Here is a 17,768-nt window from a genome sequence, read left to right as displayed (position 1 = left end):
CTCGGAATATAATTAATTTCGTGTTTTAAAGGAAGTTTCGTGAGAAAAAAGTAATTAAGTAGCAACATAGAAATACAATGTTAGACCAGTATGAAGTGATTGTCTAGAAAACATGTCAATGATACCTTGCAACAAAAAAATTAATTAATAAATAAGTCACTTCCTTCTATCTCAGACAAGTTACTTTTTATTTTATTCAGCCCTATTTTAGGAAATAAACTTCCACTGTTCTTTGGAAGAGTTAGATTTGTCAAAACCCTTTTATACATTTATTCTGTCTGTCCGCTAAACGTGGTTGACAAAAACCATGTTCTTTATTGAAAAAAAAAACAGGTTTTTTAATTTAAACTTTTTTAAATTATTTGTTGTATGTATTTATATTACATATGGACAGAAATAGGTTTGTTTCGTCGTGATGTTATTATGCTGGAAGGGATCACCAAGCTTAAAGCGGAATCCAAACGCTTCTCGGCTCACATCCGAGGGAAATTGTTCTCCAGCGATACGTCTGCCGATTCACTCACGAAGGACTCCTGATGAAAATACATTGTACTGTTCTTTACATACTTTTTAATGTAATTGTCAAGAGTCATTTCAGAAGAACAAAAAGGTAAACAGTTGCACAAATGAAACCATTATACAGAATTATATATAATGTACTTTGAAATTGTCCATATGTAATTGTGTATAATACGCCACTCCAGCGTCAGCGACATTATCATAAGGGCACTAATTTCAGCAGGCGTTCCTTCTATATGTGAACCGTTGGAGTGCAGACGGCAAGACGCCAGATGGTATGACCCTAATACCGTGGAAGAAAAGGAAAAACACTTCTGTGGGATTTTACTTGTTCCGACACATTCGCGCCTTTAAATTTACATTCTTCTTCAGCACAAGCTGGCAACGTGGCTGCTCGCCATGAGACAGAAAAACGCAAGAAGTACAGCAATGTACTCAACAAATATCATTTTGTCGCTATAGCTATCCAATCGAGTGGTTCATGGGGTCCCGAAGTCCTTAACTTTATAAAAGAAGTCGGTCACCGCATTTATTTATCGTCAGGAGACGCTAGAGTAACCTCTTTTCTACTACAACGCATCAGTATGGCAGTACAAAGAGGGAACATTGCATCAGTTTTGGGAACGCTACCCTCTGGTAAGGAACTGGAGATCTTTTTTCTGTAATCTCGGCGAAGGTTTGAAAATGCTGTTGCAAAGGTTATCACAATAATGTATATTAGTAAATAATTATATTTTAATATTCTGTAAAATATAAATTTTACATTGTTCAAAAAAAAAAAAAAATAAAATAAAATAAAAAAGCTTTTGTAGTTTTACCAGCAGACTTAATACAAAAGTTCTATGTGTAAAATTATTCATGTCTAGTTCCTTAATTGCTATTCATGCGATATATATACGTGCAGTTCTATGTTCATTGGAATGTTTTTTCAATTCATGTAGATTCTTTTGTTGTTGCTGTGGTTATTCTATTATTGTTGAAACGTTGCTTTCAAGTAACAATGGGAAGATTGTTACGTTTACTTTTTAATGTTGTCCATGTATATTACAGTCTGTTGAATCATTTAGCATTTTTATTTTTATGCATTGTTAAGAGTGATTTCATTCAAGTCGAAAAGTAAATTTTAATTGTTACATTTTATATTTAAAATTGTAACGTATATTAACCATGTTAATAAATTATTCTGTATAATGGTTCCACTTGTGCAACGTTTACCTTTTTGTCCTTCTGAAAAACTCTTGACAATTACATTAACAAGTATGTAAAGATTAGTACAACGAATTTTTATCAGTAGTCCTTCGTGAGTAAGTCGGCAGACGTATCGCATTTGTGGCCAATTAGTCCCGGTTCCGAGTTCAAATGGTAGACAATTTCTCTCGGATGTAAGTCGAGAGATGTAAGTTGGATTCCGCTTTAAGCTTATGTGACCCCTTCTAGCATAGCCCGGTTGTTGCATAATAACACCAAAGCGAAACAAACTAATTTCTGTCCATATATAATATGAATACATAGAGCAAATTATTTAAACAAAACCGGTTTTTTGGTTTTTTCAATAAAAACCATGGGTTTTGCCAACCCTGTCATGTGAGATTTTATGGTCAACGTATGATAATCAGTACGCTAAATCTGAGGTATTAAATTACAAATTTGATATATAGATATCATTCAGTTAAATGAAAACAAAAGTCGATAATTTTGCCAATTTCTATCAATATATTTAAGCAACCTTGGTTTCTTTATAAAACAACAAGCATTCAAGCAAGCAGAAATATACAATTTGGTTTCGTTTCTTATGATTACGCTTAACATCCTTATGTAATACCTAGCTTATTAAGGAGAAGACGTTCCCTTAAAGTGACTCCCGAACCACCACTTGGTTTACACTTGAAAGAAGGGCTGTGGTTCGACCTAGAATTGAACATGGGATGCCTTGTTTAAAAGATGAAAACGAGATAACTAATGCAGATGGTGTAATATGTGAAAACGACTCCATGAAGTACACACGATTTAAAACATTTTTCGTTTTTTTTTTATTTTATTTTATTATTTTATTTATTTTTTGGGTTTAAACCAGTTGGTATATTTGAAAAAACCAGCTGGTTTAAACCAGTCAATCCTGCAGCAAAACAAAAAGTCTCAAGAATTATTTGGTGGGTCACCGTCCAATTTTGGCCAGGATATAGAGTCAAAAATTAAAGAACGAGTTCGGTGGAGATCATTCATCTACCGAAAATGATAGGACTCAACTATTTCCGGTTTTAGTCTTGATCACTATAGAGCAGGGTTTTTCCACTTGTGGTCGCGAGACATTTTAATGGGGATCGCGAAGATGAGCGGAAGAGAGAAATAGAATCTAATACCGGAAAATATTTTTAAATATTATTTTGAATTTTGTTTTGATAAACATATTTTTATTTTTATACATACTGTTAAGAACAACAAAATAATATGTTTACTAAATATTTTCAACATCTGCAGAGTTGTTTAAAAATCAATTTAAATGAAAGAGGTACGATATGAAACTAATCAGAACTGCATATTGAAGTACCAAAAAAATAGGGCCGCGGTGACTCAGTGGTAGAGCGTTCGCCTCTGGTGCTTGGGGTTCTCCCGTTTCCTCCCACTTTCTTCATTCCACCATTTCATTCATTACTCATCATCACCGTCTCCTTTAGCGTAACCGGCATAACCGTGGGACGTAAAACTCAAAGATTTCATTTCATTTTTACCTTAAAAATATAAATGCAATTAAACCTGCATATTGAAATACAATTAAAATTGAAAGCTAATGAGATACCTGAGTATGGTGTGATTTCACTAGTGCGGAAATGTACGGTTCAATCTTCGGGACGTTACATCATCAAGTCATTTAAAATACTCAATAGCTTTTCAAACAAATGTCCAAGTTCTTAAAACCAAAATTAGAAATAATTTTTTTAAAAAATCATGTCCAAAATTAAGGGAGTTATGAAGTTTCAAAATTTTCAAACATCCTCTATTGTAAAACAGTCTGACGGATCGAATTCGATATTTGTAATATGAATGAACAGACCAAATTTGGTTTTAATCCATTCGCATTCAGGGAAGTTACTGTATTCACTATATACAAGAAATGGATTCTACTATTATAGAAGTAGATTGATATCGTGTGATCTCCGCAGTAGGTATATTAAAAATCCCAGACAAGCTTATTACAAACCAGAAATTAGAAGGGAGTCATTGGCAAGAGGATGTGATAAAATTGGGGTCGTGATAGGAATTAGGTTGAGAACCATTGATCTAGAGCATAAAGATAGTAGATATCAAAAAGCGGTTTTCTGCAATCGATTAAGCGTCCTTAAAATACATTCCATCTCCATTCTTAACTCTACTAAATCAGGAATAATAGAAGTCCACTGGCAACTTTCAGTTCCAATATTGATCTGGGGGGGCGTGGTGGCTCAGTGGTAGAGGGTTCACCTCTGGTTCTTGGGGTTCCTGGTTCGATCCCATCTCGCGCCGTGTGGACTTTGTGGTGGACAAATACCGTGCTCGTGGGTTTTCTCGGGGTTCTCCCGTTTCCTTCCACTTTCTTCATTCCACAATTTCACTCATCTCTCATCATCACAGTCTCCTTTAGCCTAACCGGCATAACCGTGGGACGTAAAACATAAAGATTTTTTTCCAGTATTGATCTACATAGAGCAAAAACTATAAAAGAGAAAGAGAATCGAATTTTTTGGAATCGATTTATTACTCTGAGAACAGGTACCATGTTCTCTCTTAACTTCTGTTCATTAGATTGGATTTGATTTGGTAGAAGGGCAAGAGGGATGATATTAGCTGTCCGTAATTGGATGGTTAAAGATGTCTCGCCAGTAATGAACACTTACACTTCGTCGTTTATGTTGTCCACAATAAACTAACTAGACCGGGGATCGAGCCAGGGACCCCAAGCACCAGAGGTAAGCGCTGTACCAATGAACCACCGTATCCCCTTGGATAAAAGAAGCAAGGTAAGGAATAAAAAAGTAATTGAAAAACCAACTAAATATGGCGGATAGAAAAATGATTAAAAATAGAATATAAATTACCTTAAAAGTAGTGGGAAACTTTTTCCTTGATGTAGCCATAGAAACCGCTACCAAATCATTAGCCATGAAATAAAACGAACAAAATATTACCGCTCAAGATAAATATGAAAAATATATTATATATGTATACTAACCTATAATATATATATATAATCCTATCCTAATTTACCTACATATTTGTTCATTTATAACAATATTGGCCTGTAATAGTAGTAAAATGAACAATTTCTAAGGAGAAAATTTTCATATGCAGTCGACCACTGATGTTACAGGTACTTCAGTGTTTGTAACATAATTAGAGTTAAACCTAACTTACTAGCCCAAAACTAATTAAAATCCCTATTTAATATCAGGTTTTCACTAGAATCGATGTGAACCTACCATCGGTTTTCTTGAAAGTTATGACTAATACACAATAACACACTGAGCAAGGCTATGTGATAATATGTAAAAAAAAAAAAAAGTGATTTTTACATATTATCACATAGCCTTGCTTAGTGTGTTATTGTGTATTAGTACAAAATGAAAACAAGGCCTGATAAAATAGTTATGACTAGTAATGGCTTCTTACTTTTGCAGCGTGGATTTATGTGGAGTTGCAGTTAATAAACCCTTTGTTTGCTGTTTTGTCTTGCTACCATTTTTCGCTGATTGTTATCTTTCAACTCAACTTTTATTTATTTCAGCAGACTACTAATACATTCTATAATCTGCATTACATGTAAGTTTTAATTTTTGTGAGGTTTACAATACTAACATATTGTTTGTGTTAGACAGGTAACTCAGAATGTCACAAAATCGTGGACCCCGCCGTGATTCAAGGCAATATCGTTCAAATTTCGGCGGAGGCGGATCTGGATTTGGTGGTGGCTCCAATTATGGTGGTGGTGGTGGCGGACGATCCCATGTGAGTCCATGGGAGGGAGGTGTAGTCCCTGGAGTTGGGGGACATAGATCAGGAGGATTGCTGCCGACGCCTCCTCAGTCGAACTTATTGAATCAGTTATCATCCCCTGAAGCGCAGCTGGCATTGGCGAGTAATTTGCTGACAACATTGTTGAGACCTCAACAGCAGCAGCAACAGGTATGTATTGCAAATCGTACGTTATTTAAAAGGAAGTCTTATTTAATAAAAGAATTTTGCAAAACGCTACACGGAACGGAGAAAGTGGAACTTTTATTTTGTTTATTATTTTCGTTGATAAGGTCTTTGATATTATTAGATGTACAGCCTTGAAATTTTATAAAAATTATTTCCGTATACTATAGGCCGTATTTAAGTCGGAATTTTCGGAAAATGCTACACCCAAAACTATTACGCTTATTTTTATACTACAGTCCAGTCTTCTATCTTCAGAATCTAATTATATTCTATATTTCGGCAAGCACTGTAACCATGTACTCGAGCCATGTTGTATGTAAGGAGGGATATCGCTATTATTTAATCTTGTTAGTGTTAAGTATCTGGTTCCGTTAAATAAAAAAAAAAAAAAAAAAAAAAGTCTGTACTAAGCATTTTTCAATACCTGATCACTGTCTTAAGGTTAAGACTGTTTTCCGAGAACTGTTTTTAATAAAATCAATATCAAATCTCACTGAATTCATTGAAAGGAAAAACTAAGCACGTTCTTGGTGACGGTAAACTCCATGTACAAGTAAAGTCTTTAGTTGTTCTGACCATTTTTCACTAGTCCCTTTATTATACTTATGTTATAGGTTTTATTGTTTGGATTTTTTCTTACAATGTGTCTATTCCTGTAATAGTTTACTAATTATGAAAATATTCACTAATATATAACAGGAATCCCGAAACGAAAGTAGAAAACATATTACCAGATGGAAATTAAAACACTAATTATGAAAAGAGAAACTTGAGTGGTTTCACTAAAATACTTTATCAAATAGGGAGGGCAAGAGGTTGGGAGAATGCAAACGAACAGAGAAATAGCTGAGAAGTATTCAGGTAGGCTCATTATCAGTATGGAGTTTCGTGTAGCAGTATTACCAGACTAAGTAAATGGAATTTAATGGAGGAAGATAGAACTAGTGGAACGTAGAAGAACGAAATAATACTAATATATATTAATGATGAGAATACCGGTAAGTGTATAATGCAAGAGAGAAGGATTGAAAACGAAAATTAATCAAGAAATAACAAAAATGTTAACTTTAACTTTTACTTGTTAATTTTTTTCACCAATTTTCGGTTACTTAACACAGCCCAAATCGGTGACGTGATACTGCAGTTCAGCTTTCTTGGAAGGAAGGGGGTTCGGAAGTAGTGGCATGGGAATGAGGTATACTGTAAGGGTTGATCTTGCATGATGATATGTTCACCAGATTCAGTCCTTGATCCCGGTTCCGGAGACAATGTTAATAGGAAGCCCCACGCTTTACGTGTGACATTAGAAGTCCAAACCCGTTCCACCATGTAATTTTATTGGAGCCCTGTATGTCAGTAGTGGTGGTTTAGTGGTAGAGCGTTCACATCTGGTGCACGGGGATCCTGGTTCGATTCGAGCTTGCGCCAAGTGGACTTTGTGGTGGACAAACACTGTGTGCGTGGGTTTTCTCGAAGTTCTCCCGTTTCTCCCACATTTCGTTCCACCATTGCCTTCATTTCTCGTCATCACCGTCTCCTTTAGCCTAGCCAGCATAATCGTGGGACGTAAAACTGAAACATTTCATTTTCGAATGTTAGTAGTTCATTCTCGAATTGGTCTAGACAGGAAACAAGAAGCAAAATACACAGGATGGATCAAAGATGTGAAAAGGGTATCATCATCCTCATTGAAGCAAGCGTAGCCTAAAGGGGCGTCGGAAATTAAAATTCCTTTTGTTATCATTTGTACGTAAAATGAAATTTACTCCTTTTCCTCTCCCTAGCCTTCCCTCTGGTGTAATGGCTAGTACGTGCTCTTTTGGTGCACGTGATCCTGGGTTCGATTCAGGTGAGAGAATACAAGTATGGAAATTCATAAATCACTTCCATGAATCATCCGTTTCCTTTATCCTAAAAGGTAAAACGCGTGGGATGTTACACTTAAAATAGTATTTCTTTCGTCTCCCGTAAAAGTAGGGGTAGTTGTGAAATATGATAGGCATACCACATTGAAGGAAATTGCTCCCTCTAAAATCTTTTTTTTTTTTTTTTTAAATAAAGGAAAATTCAATTCCTCCTCTCATGTTGACACAAATAATTTTTCTTTCAACTGAAAACCATAAAAACAGTAATAGAAATGCATTTACTGGTAAATAAGATCAATAACATAGTAGACTTTCAAAAAAAAATGTAAATATATATTGCAAATAAGTAAATATATATTACACACGTATATTGTGTATTTGCATTATTGTAAATATACTGCAAATTCAAGAGGGGGGAGGGGCAAAAGTGAATTGATAGAGCGCCGCCTTTCCTAGACACTCCCACTAGGTGGGTCTAGTAGAGACCTTCCCAAATCAGTTTGCCAAGCGGCGTCTGTGTAGGAGGTTAACGTTTGATCGTATTATTGTATTTCCAAACTGTTCTCGTTTGCCACCTGCGAAATCGTTATGGCAGATTCAAAGGAAGAAAGAATGTGTTTGAAATTTTGCTTCCTACTTTGGAAAGTCGGAAACGAAAACTTACCAAATGCTTCAATAGGCTTTCAAGAAGGATACTACTATGAACCGCACACAATGTTTTGAGTGGTTTGGACGCTTTAAGTGTGGTGAGATGAGTGTTGAAGATTCTGCACGTTCTGGGTGCTCATCATTTCGAAACGACGAAAACCTCTACAAAATCTGCCAAAACGTCAACGAGGATCGTCGTTTTATGATCTGATATTTCAAAACGGACAAGAGTGAGTTGGAGGTCGTGCCAGCGTGAGGTTTTTTCAAGTTGGACGTGTTGCCGCTAAGTTTGTTTCTCGCCTGCTCACATTCGTCTGAATTTGAACCAGGACTTAAAAACTCAAAGTAATACAAACATTTTGACCAACGTGATAACGGTTTCCGAGAATTAAACAAAATCCAAAAGGAAAGTGTTGTGATTGTGTAGAGGCTGTAAAAAGAATTTCGCAATGCGCACTGGACGGTATAAAAGTTAAAGAGTTCCAGAGGTGCTTCAAACAGTGGGAAAGAAGTCTGATCGCACTTAATGGAGAGTACACTGAAAGAGACTGAAAGAATTTTGTAAAAAAGTTGACTTTTTTTTTTTTTTTTTTTAACGAAAGTTCGGTTTCTTTTGGGTCTCCCCTCGTAAATATATATATTATTCTTAAACTGAGGTAACTCAATATAACAACTTGTGGAATATATAGAACACATTTCAAAATATACAGTGTGTGTGTACCTATAGTGATGATCAATTTAACTCGTTTTAGAGTTAATGCAGTAAATGCTTAGGACATCACTATATTACACCGCGCCGCTTCCAAATTGAAACAAATGTTTTTGAGGCTTACTAAACCAGAGGCAGAATCCCGGTTTCGTAATATTGATATAGAAAATACAAAAAAGAGTGGGATATTAAAAATTTTATGAAGGAAAGCTAACATTCACACAAGTCCATTTTACATAAGCGAATTTCGGATAATAGGTTGATACAAGATACAATTTTGTACATTTATAGTTACGCAGTTTTATTATATTTCCATTTTGGCTATCTAATATATTTTGAATAGAATTCCATTGCCCAGCCATTAAAAAGTCACAAGTGAGCAAGTTAAAATGCATCATCAAGTTGTCCACAACATCGTTCATTTTCATCGTCACATTTTCCTTTAGCCTACACAACGTAATCGTGGAACGTAAAACTGGAAGATTTACAAGCATTTTTTCAGTACATGTAAAATACATAGAATTTTCTACTGCTTTGCCCCATAGCAGAACATGCCGCGATCTGCGATGTGATCGCAGAAAGTTTGCCGCGCCTGTGCAGAAAAATTGCCAGAGGAAAAAAAAAAAATAGCCAACAGAAAAGTATAAATACATGCCTGCTATACGTAGATGTCTTAAATGCACGGACGACTCGCATAATAATACTTTGAACTGTTTTCTACGTCGCGTAAAGCGTATTTTTAACAATCACAAGTATTTCTTCTGCAGAAAATTTTTGCAAAATTCCTGCAGAAAATATCTGACTTACAAGCTCATCGCAGAAAGACGAAGAAAGTTCTGCCATCGGGCTGCTTTGGTATGGAAGAAAGGAATCATCATTTAAAGGAATTCTTTGATAATGACTAGAACACGGGTAAAGATAACCTGGAAAATAAATCATTAGTCTATATATAGACTCATAACACTTAATTAATTGTTCTGATGTATCTTTGGGTTTTTTCATCTACAGGACAGACAACAAATTCGCTACACGAATTCTTAGGAAGGACACCAAATATGAGTTAAAAATTGTTACATTTGTACCCGTCAATAAAACCTTGTAAACAAATGTTACTGAATAACTGTAGCTAAACATTCTTCATAATAAATGAAACCTTTATTTTTAATTATTACAGGCACCTCCATTGTTGAATTTGAGCACCATGAATCAGTTGGGAGGTTCTATGAATCGTCTAGGAATGGGATCTGGTGGAAGATTTCAGGATGGGCAGAACCGACGGCGACGTCTAGATGGACGTCGAGATCAATTTGGCAAGGTTAGTATGGAAAAGTATGCATTTCAGGCGCTCGAAGAGACGTTGGATTTCATCAGGAATGCAACGGATTGTAATCATGTCATTGTACAGCAGCAGCCGATTTTATGAGAATATGCTTGTGGTCTGCCACGAATTTTGCATAGATACAATCAGTCCTTAGTTGCATCCCAGTCTTTCTGATAACATAATGTAGCATAATGACAGTTGTATAAAAATATATATAATGAAGCCAAACTGTATAAAGACGTTTATATTGTGTAATTGTGTTAAAATGACTAACAGTTTCAACAGTGCTTTATGAATGAATTCTCTGATGTGTGTATTACTACTATACTTCAGTAATACAATTGTTAATATAGACTACAGTATTATGCATTCATCCATATAACACAGATTCTAACCTCCAACGCAGTTTTTATATGCCTTGAAAGCATCAACTTGAGATATTGTATGCAACTTACAAATGTGGTAGTCGTTTTCTCGTATAGTGCCTACTTTTTTTTAAATTATAAGTTGTTGATTGGCGAATACGGATTCGCCTGGGCAAATTTATTGCACTATTGTTAATGAATGAACACCAAAGTGAACAGTCTTATCCTGCGGTACCCGCGTACCTAAATAATTTGATACGCATTGTCATTTTTTGTGAACCGTGAGAATATGCAGTAGAATACTAGACATATGTGTTGGATACACAATTTATTAACACAAGTAAATGAATGTAAATATTAATTCGGAAGTAGTTGTAGCAAGAAGAACGTTTATTAAACAATTGATTCTTATAGGTTTAAGAAACGCATTATTCGTATCTGAAGAACAATGAACGTAGAACTTACGTAGAGTGGACCATTCTTTTAGTATTTCATTAGCATTACCTAGCTGTAAAACTTTGCAATGGCCTGAAAGTTTTCATTTCGTAGCTGCCTGCTTAACAACATTCTATTGTAGCTCGAATATGATGTTGGCATTGACTCTTTATCTGCAAGCTTATGCTGTTACATAAAAGAACAGCAGTTAGTAGGTTTCATCGTCACACCAAAACTACCTTTCTATATGAAACTGGTCTTCACGTGTGTTACATTGTAGGCATAAAACAATTTTCGAAAATTTAACCTCACAAGAAAGTTGAGGATTGCAGTATAATATGTGTCTTTTGAATCGTTATACGTCAAAAACGGAATTTGATACATAAATAGTTTTAGTTTCTCAAAATGCAACTAATAGCACGAATTCAGCTTCAGTAATACAGTGGAAAGAATAAATAATAAATACAAAAGCACGGAGTCTGTAACATGACTGCCTTCTGATAGATCTTTACCTTGTAACTGAAGGAATAGCTCTGTACTCAATGGATGTACGGGGATAACAAGCTAACATTCGTTGCGCTAAGCTTTCCATATACACAAGTAATGGGGATTGATCGCCTAGCGTCTGAAATAAAACTGAAGAGTTGTAGGAAAAATGAAGAGACTTGGGATAAAAGTAAAATGCAAAGGAAGACGATCGAGATATCAGAGCGTTTTCAAACACAGCACCTTACACGTTCTGAATTGATTTCCTAATGTCCAACATCTTCCGTTGTTGTCTATGCAGGGTTCAGGTTGATCAGTTGAGGTTCTCACAGTGAACTCATCTTAGCTTCTAATATTCAACCTTTAATGACTGGATTCTCGATCTACTCTTACTTAGGCACTCGGGGAACGGAGCTCATGATGTGTCTCCTTACCGGATTAAATTTTTCACTTCCATATTCTCGGACGTGGATTCTTACCCAGTAATCACTCTGTCTCCAAGGTATGTAAAGAATCAGAAATGTTAGCAGAAATAGGTTACTAAACCTGGAAAACAGAGGTTTACACGTGAAGATATAAGAAAGAAATCGTCGACTGTTGTGTATATTTAGAAATTTGTTACAGAATGCAGGACGAATATCTTTACATTATTTCCACGTAGTACAAAGAGAAAAATGGTACTCTTGTTTGATTTAAAATATTTAAAGGCGGGAAATGTTTATGGCGATTTTGCTTCAGAGAACATAAATACGTCTTCATTCATGGCTCACCTCAAATTATTTACTACAGTGGTTACACGTAGATGAATTTTATATGTGTAAAAAGGGAACATTTTAAGAACTAGAATTTTCTTAACAATTTTGTAGTCCTTGTCTTAAAGAAGTAAGTCAGATCAAGAGTTAGGGGAAAACGCCAAAAGGTCTGGATATGTTCTCGGTGATACATAGAAGTGAACAGAATGAGTACAAAGCTAGTAAGATGCTTTGAGATGACCTGAAACCTTGTATTAGTTGTTTGGAATTTGAGTCTTGTTTCCATCCGCCTTCACTAATCTATAAGTTACAGATGGACACGAAACTAAATGAACAAACATAGCATTCATATTAGTACAACTTACACTAATGTTTGTCAGTTGAATTGTAGGAAAATAAAATTGGACCTCACTTGCGCCAAGCAAACATCTACCATATCCACAAAAACAGTTCCAAGGTGGCCTTGCTAACGCGCTCGTCTTTGGTGCGAGCGGTCCCGGGTTTGATCCCAGCTGGAGTTTAAAGTTTTTTCAATCAGTCATCCTGAAGTAGGTTTTCTTGTTTTCCTCATTCAAACCAGTCAAATGCCGAGATGGTACCTGACATATTAGTTCCAGGCCCTTTCCTCCTTTCCCATTCCTTTGTTCCTTCTCAATTTCCTGGATAATGTGATCGCAGAGGAACGTCATCCCTCATATGACAAATTAAAGTGTTCATAGATGCCGGAAGCCCAGAAATCTGATTCCTAATCCTAATCCTAAAACATTTCAAACGACAGAAGATTTTAATCTCTCTTCCAATTCGTATTCTCTTTATTAATCCCGATGGGAGCTCATGTGGTTCGGATTCCACGTTAATCAGTAGGTCCACGTCTCATATAGCCTCGCTGCTGAAAGGGACGCTAAACTAAAATCAACTCAACTCAACTCTCTTTATTAAGTATATTATTGTATTAACAGAATGAAAGTAGTATATACGTAATAATCCTTTAATCTTGATCATGATATTTTAATTTCTGTTAAATAATGACTAATAAAATAATAGAGAAATACATTGAAGCAACTAAAAAAAAAAGTGTAATCAGTTGTTTTCTTTTACATCAGTTATTATTGCATCAAAGCTTCTGAAAACAACTTTTGAAATTAACAGTTGTTTTATGCTTTAAACTTACTTGGTATGTAAAAAGACAAGTTCTTGGGTGCATTGGTACTGATTGTATTTATGTAGGAATGTGGCAGATAGAATAAGCTGTTATGCGGGCTCTTCTGGCGGATAGTTACGTAGTGTAGTATGTTCTGGGTGGAATTCGTAGAATGTGAACATCTGACGGGGGAGTAAACATAATCCTGTTGTACAGATATGTGACAGGATTTAGATGCATGTAAAAATTTTCATAATGGAAAGTACTAGAATGGGATGTGAGAACATCAGGCAATAACTCATATCGGAGGATCGCGTGCTGGGCTTCCGTATGATATTTAGTCCCTCGTAAAAAGATATGTTGTGGCAAGAAGTAACTTGGAACCAAAACTTCGACTACTTATACTTTTGAAGAAAGGGAGGGATACAGAAAGGAAAGTTCTATCACCAAGTCATGTCGACACCAGTCTCTTGATACAGATCTTATTTAAAAGCCAGTCTAAGAGTCCCATGCTGCTGGTTCCTGTTTCTCATACAGTTGCACATGAACTATCTATGCATTCTCAATTAGTATTTTGATTGAGAAGGGAAACCAACTTCCAATGCAGCATTACCGGTACATAATATATATCTCGCCAAAAACTCTCCTATGTCTTATCCAAGAGCTCATCTGCTGTATATTGACAAATGCAGTCACTTTATGGAATTGTTTTTTTTATAAAAGAAAATACATTCTGTTTACACATCTCTAATTGTTAACTAAGTTTTTGCAGGAATGTATACTATATATACATATATATATAATTTGGATACCTTTTCTATTCGTCTTCTGTTATGCCATGTTACCTGATTTCTTCTGAACATCAAAATGCTTCCTGATAACTGTAACCAGTGAAGAGCAGGTAACCATTTTATGATTTTGTTAATGACAATGTGTGTAGATACCTTACTTTGATTTTAAGGGTTCTTCACCTACATATTCTCTTCCTTTTTTTCCAATTTTTTATATATATTTATATGTTCTCGCTCATTTCATCTGTTAAAAATATATATTTGTTACATCATAATATTTGCACTAAGCGAAAAAAATATTGACCTTCAATTTATTACAACAAAACAGTATTGTTGAAAATAATTCATTCTTTTTTTCATTAATCTTAGTACTTCAGAACACATATTCATTGCCTGTTCTTTTATTTGGAAGAAGGAGGAATATGTCGTTTTTTATAAAAAAGTAAGAAAAAGAACACAACTTTTGTGAATAAGGCTTATTTTATTCTTCAGGCTGATGACTGACTGCCGTGTCCTGTTCCTGTTTAACAATTCCTGTCTCCAGAATGTTCCAGCAAAACGCTGCAGATTAAAAGTTCTCAGTTTAACCAGAGAAAATATTTTTATTTTATTCATCTCTTAATCCCTACATGCCTCAGTTTTAGCCTCCATAAATATATATATATTTATATAATATCCTACTTAGAACACAAATTTATCACAATATTGATTTTTTTCTGCCTCCAGGTATATTACTGCAGCTTAAAAATTTCTTCAAGCTGTCCGTAAGGATAGCGAAAGAAAACTATCCTTCATCGGAGATTTCTTTTTTTATTATTTTATTACCAATTTTGTTCATATTCATTACCCTTCTCACATTGTACCATTTAGATGGGCAATCGTAATCGGGACTCCATGCAAAATCGTCGAACTCCCAGGGGTCAAGACCGAAAAGCCAACCAGGGAGTAGGGAAAGGCCGTACTTCAGATGGAAAAACTGTCGCAAAAACTGGTAAATCTGACAAAAAGGATGATAAAAATGAAAAGGATAAAGAGGATGCTAAAAGCGGAGATGAGCAACCGGAAGAGGATTCTAAGAGGTAAGCTGTGGCCATATAAAACAACCAAAAGAAAAACAAATATTTTCTTTTGACTTTTTCCATTTCTTCTGTTAGTCTTTCAGTACAGTTCACAAAAAGCAATTCTCCTTTGTAATAGTATATTTCACAAATTATATAATCTTTTTTGAATCCTTTCCATGACAACATAAAACATTTGAACTCCTGCATGTTTTTCGTAAGCCACTGATTTTCTAGTGTTTCCCTTTTCGGAACAACATCAGAAGTTGGACAAGAGAGGATATAAAGGTGGTTTGGTAATGAATATTTTTGTTCTTTTCACATCGACTCTTGTTTTATAACCTGTAAGTTACATCAAAGCATCTATTACTGGTCTTTTTTTCTTTATGTATGTAGCATATTATTAGACCACAGCTATTTCTGCCTTCTAAAGTAGAAATGTTTACCAGTTTATCCAGCAAAACAGGCACTATATAATTTTTTTACCTCTTTACATCACATAATTTTCTGGTAAAATGAGTATTTCCACCTTCATATGAAAGAAAACTAATCTTTTTAGTAACAGAATTTTTATGCTTTATGTGAAGAATGTATGGTGTATTCTGAAAACACTTCAGGTAGTAAATTATCTTCATTATATGTTAAATGTATTGTTCATTATTATTTGCCACTCAACAGAAGATTAAAACAGGAGGCTGAAGGACTTAAACCTTGCAATTTATAAAAGTGAAGAAAAATATGTGGAATTTTCATTGTTTTTATGCACACAATCATAAGATCATCAGCAAGTATTCTTCTACTGATATCTTAAGACAGATGTTAATATTTCTTTATGCCAGCCTTAAACACAAAGATGTCGCCCTGAAGTTCTCGTAATGCACATCGAATATAAACAGACATCGTAGCCGTGACATTTCAGCTACGTATGCCCAGTTCCAATGTTCCTTTATTGCAAGACATTCTGTATATGCTGTCACGTTAGTGACATGATTACACAGAAGAAAAATAGCTTGGTGCTCATTTGTGCTGCAAGTGAAAACTACATTTTGTATCTCAGTATATTTCTGCATAGCAAATCTCATGTTGGAAGTTCATGTACAGAATATGCTTCGTCATATTCCATGAAGTTTCGTACGTAGTCTACAAACTTTTGACATTTGAACTTGTACCGCTACCCAATTTTCCTGAAAAGTCAAAAATTCTTCGTCAATCTTGTTACGGAAAGACATTTTAATTTCAATGATGGCCTCAGCTTAATAAACGTATAAGTGTGTGACAATGAAGTGATAATTTGTTTTCGTTTTTATCAGTAAAATAAAGTAAATGAACCCATCGTGCTGTTGTATGGGATATTTTAAGATTGTATTTTGTAAACTTCAACACGGATTGAGTGACATGGGTCCGGTAAGTAATACCAGTAAGTGACGACATACGACAAGATTCATATATTAAGATAGTATCGTGGTTTTTAGCATGTATGTAGAATCAGTAAATAAATAAATTTAAGGTTTACAGTGTATTGTAAATGTAATTTCTCGTATGCAGTATATGTCAGATATTAGTGGAAGGTTGTAAATTATTGTTGCTGTTTCGTACTAAGTAGTAATGTTAACTTAAACTAATCGGGAAAGAAATGAGGTTGTGATTTAAATTTGTAAAATTTAAGGGGCTTAAACAAAGGACCAGAAGAGCACATAGTATTGGCCATTATTGCAGAATAATTTCTATAAAAGTATAAGCATAGATTGAATTTAGTTTTAGTAATAAGGTTCGTAGCCGACAGCCGTATTTTCAGTGCATTAAGAACACAAGGCACTTTTTAGTGAGTCAAGTCACAAATTGTAGAATGAAACGCATGTTTTGTAGTTGTAGATGGCTATAATGTAGGGCTTGATGACGCTGCAAGAGTAGTGATAACGCTGTCTTATTTTCGGGCTCCATAGGGATCGTATTCTTCTGTATTTAGAAAGATAAAAAGTATAATCAATTTTTCGTGTTTGTTAAGCAAGTTTTTTGCACTTTCTTGCGCAAAATTATAATAAGCATTACCCAACATGCTAGTTGGACGAAACTGGATCTGCATACATTTTTAAGGTTTATTTATAAAAGTGATATGCTAGTTTTATAGTATCCATTAAAATAAGATCTTTAATGTTTTTGATTTATTCATTATAAGCTCTTGGTTTCAGTTTTCGACCGGTCCGCTTATGTTTTGTGTTCGATCTAGAAAGCAAGTGGTTGTGAAAAAGTATGATACCTTTAAAAGTTTACAGCAATGAAATAACAAGTATTCATTTAGTTACTTATTGTACTGCTTCATTAAGGATAAGTTTGTGCTCTTACGTAATAAGTGTAGTGGTTTAAGAATTAGTGAAGTTTGTGTAAGAATATATGACACTATTTGATTTTTTATTATGTATATAAACTAGGAATGTATCGTGATTAAAATCTTAAAATTGCAGGAGTGTGCTAACCGCCATTGGTAATTATATCTGTATTTATG

The 17,768-nt window shown here is 34.8% G+C and overlaps 1 protein-coding gene across 2 annotated transcripts in view; it reads left to right on the top strand.

Annotated features, from left to right (window-relative positions):
* The window catches only part of Pep (Protein on ecdysone puffs), a 70,690-nt gene that overhangs the window by 11,012 nt on the left and 41,910 nt on the right, over window positions 1-17,768 (top strand). For both annotated transcript variants that reach the window (XM_081764476.1, XM_081764475.1), the window contains exons 2-4: window positions 5,370-5,676; window positions 10,091-10,231; window positions 15,078-15,286. In XM_081764476.1, the coding sequence (XP_081620602.1) occupies window positions 5,380-5,676; window positions 10,091-10,231; window positions 15,078-15,286 (647 nt within the window). In that variant the 5' untranslated portion in view covers window positions 5,370-5,379. The remainder of the gene's footprint in view (window positions 1-5,369; window positions 5,677-10,090; window positions 10,232-15,077; window positions 15,287-17,768) is intronic.

This window comes from Thermobia domestica, chromosome 7 (genome assembly GCF_964235325.1).
Source record: "Thermobia domestica chromosome 7, izTheDome1.hap1.1, whole genome shotgun sequence".
NCBI lineage: Eukaryota > Metazoa > Arthropoda > Insecta > Zygentoma > Lepismatidae > Thermobia > Thermobia domestica.
Note: the sequence above shows the minus strand (reverse complement) of the source record. Positions and strands in the feature narration are given on the sequence as shown.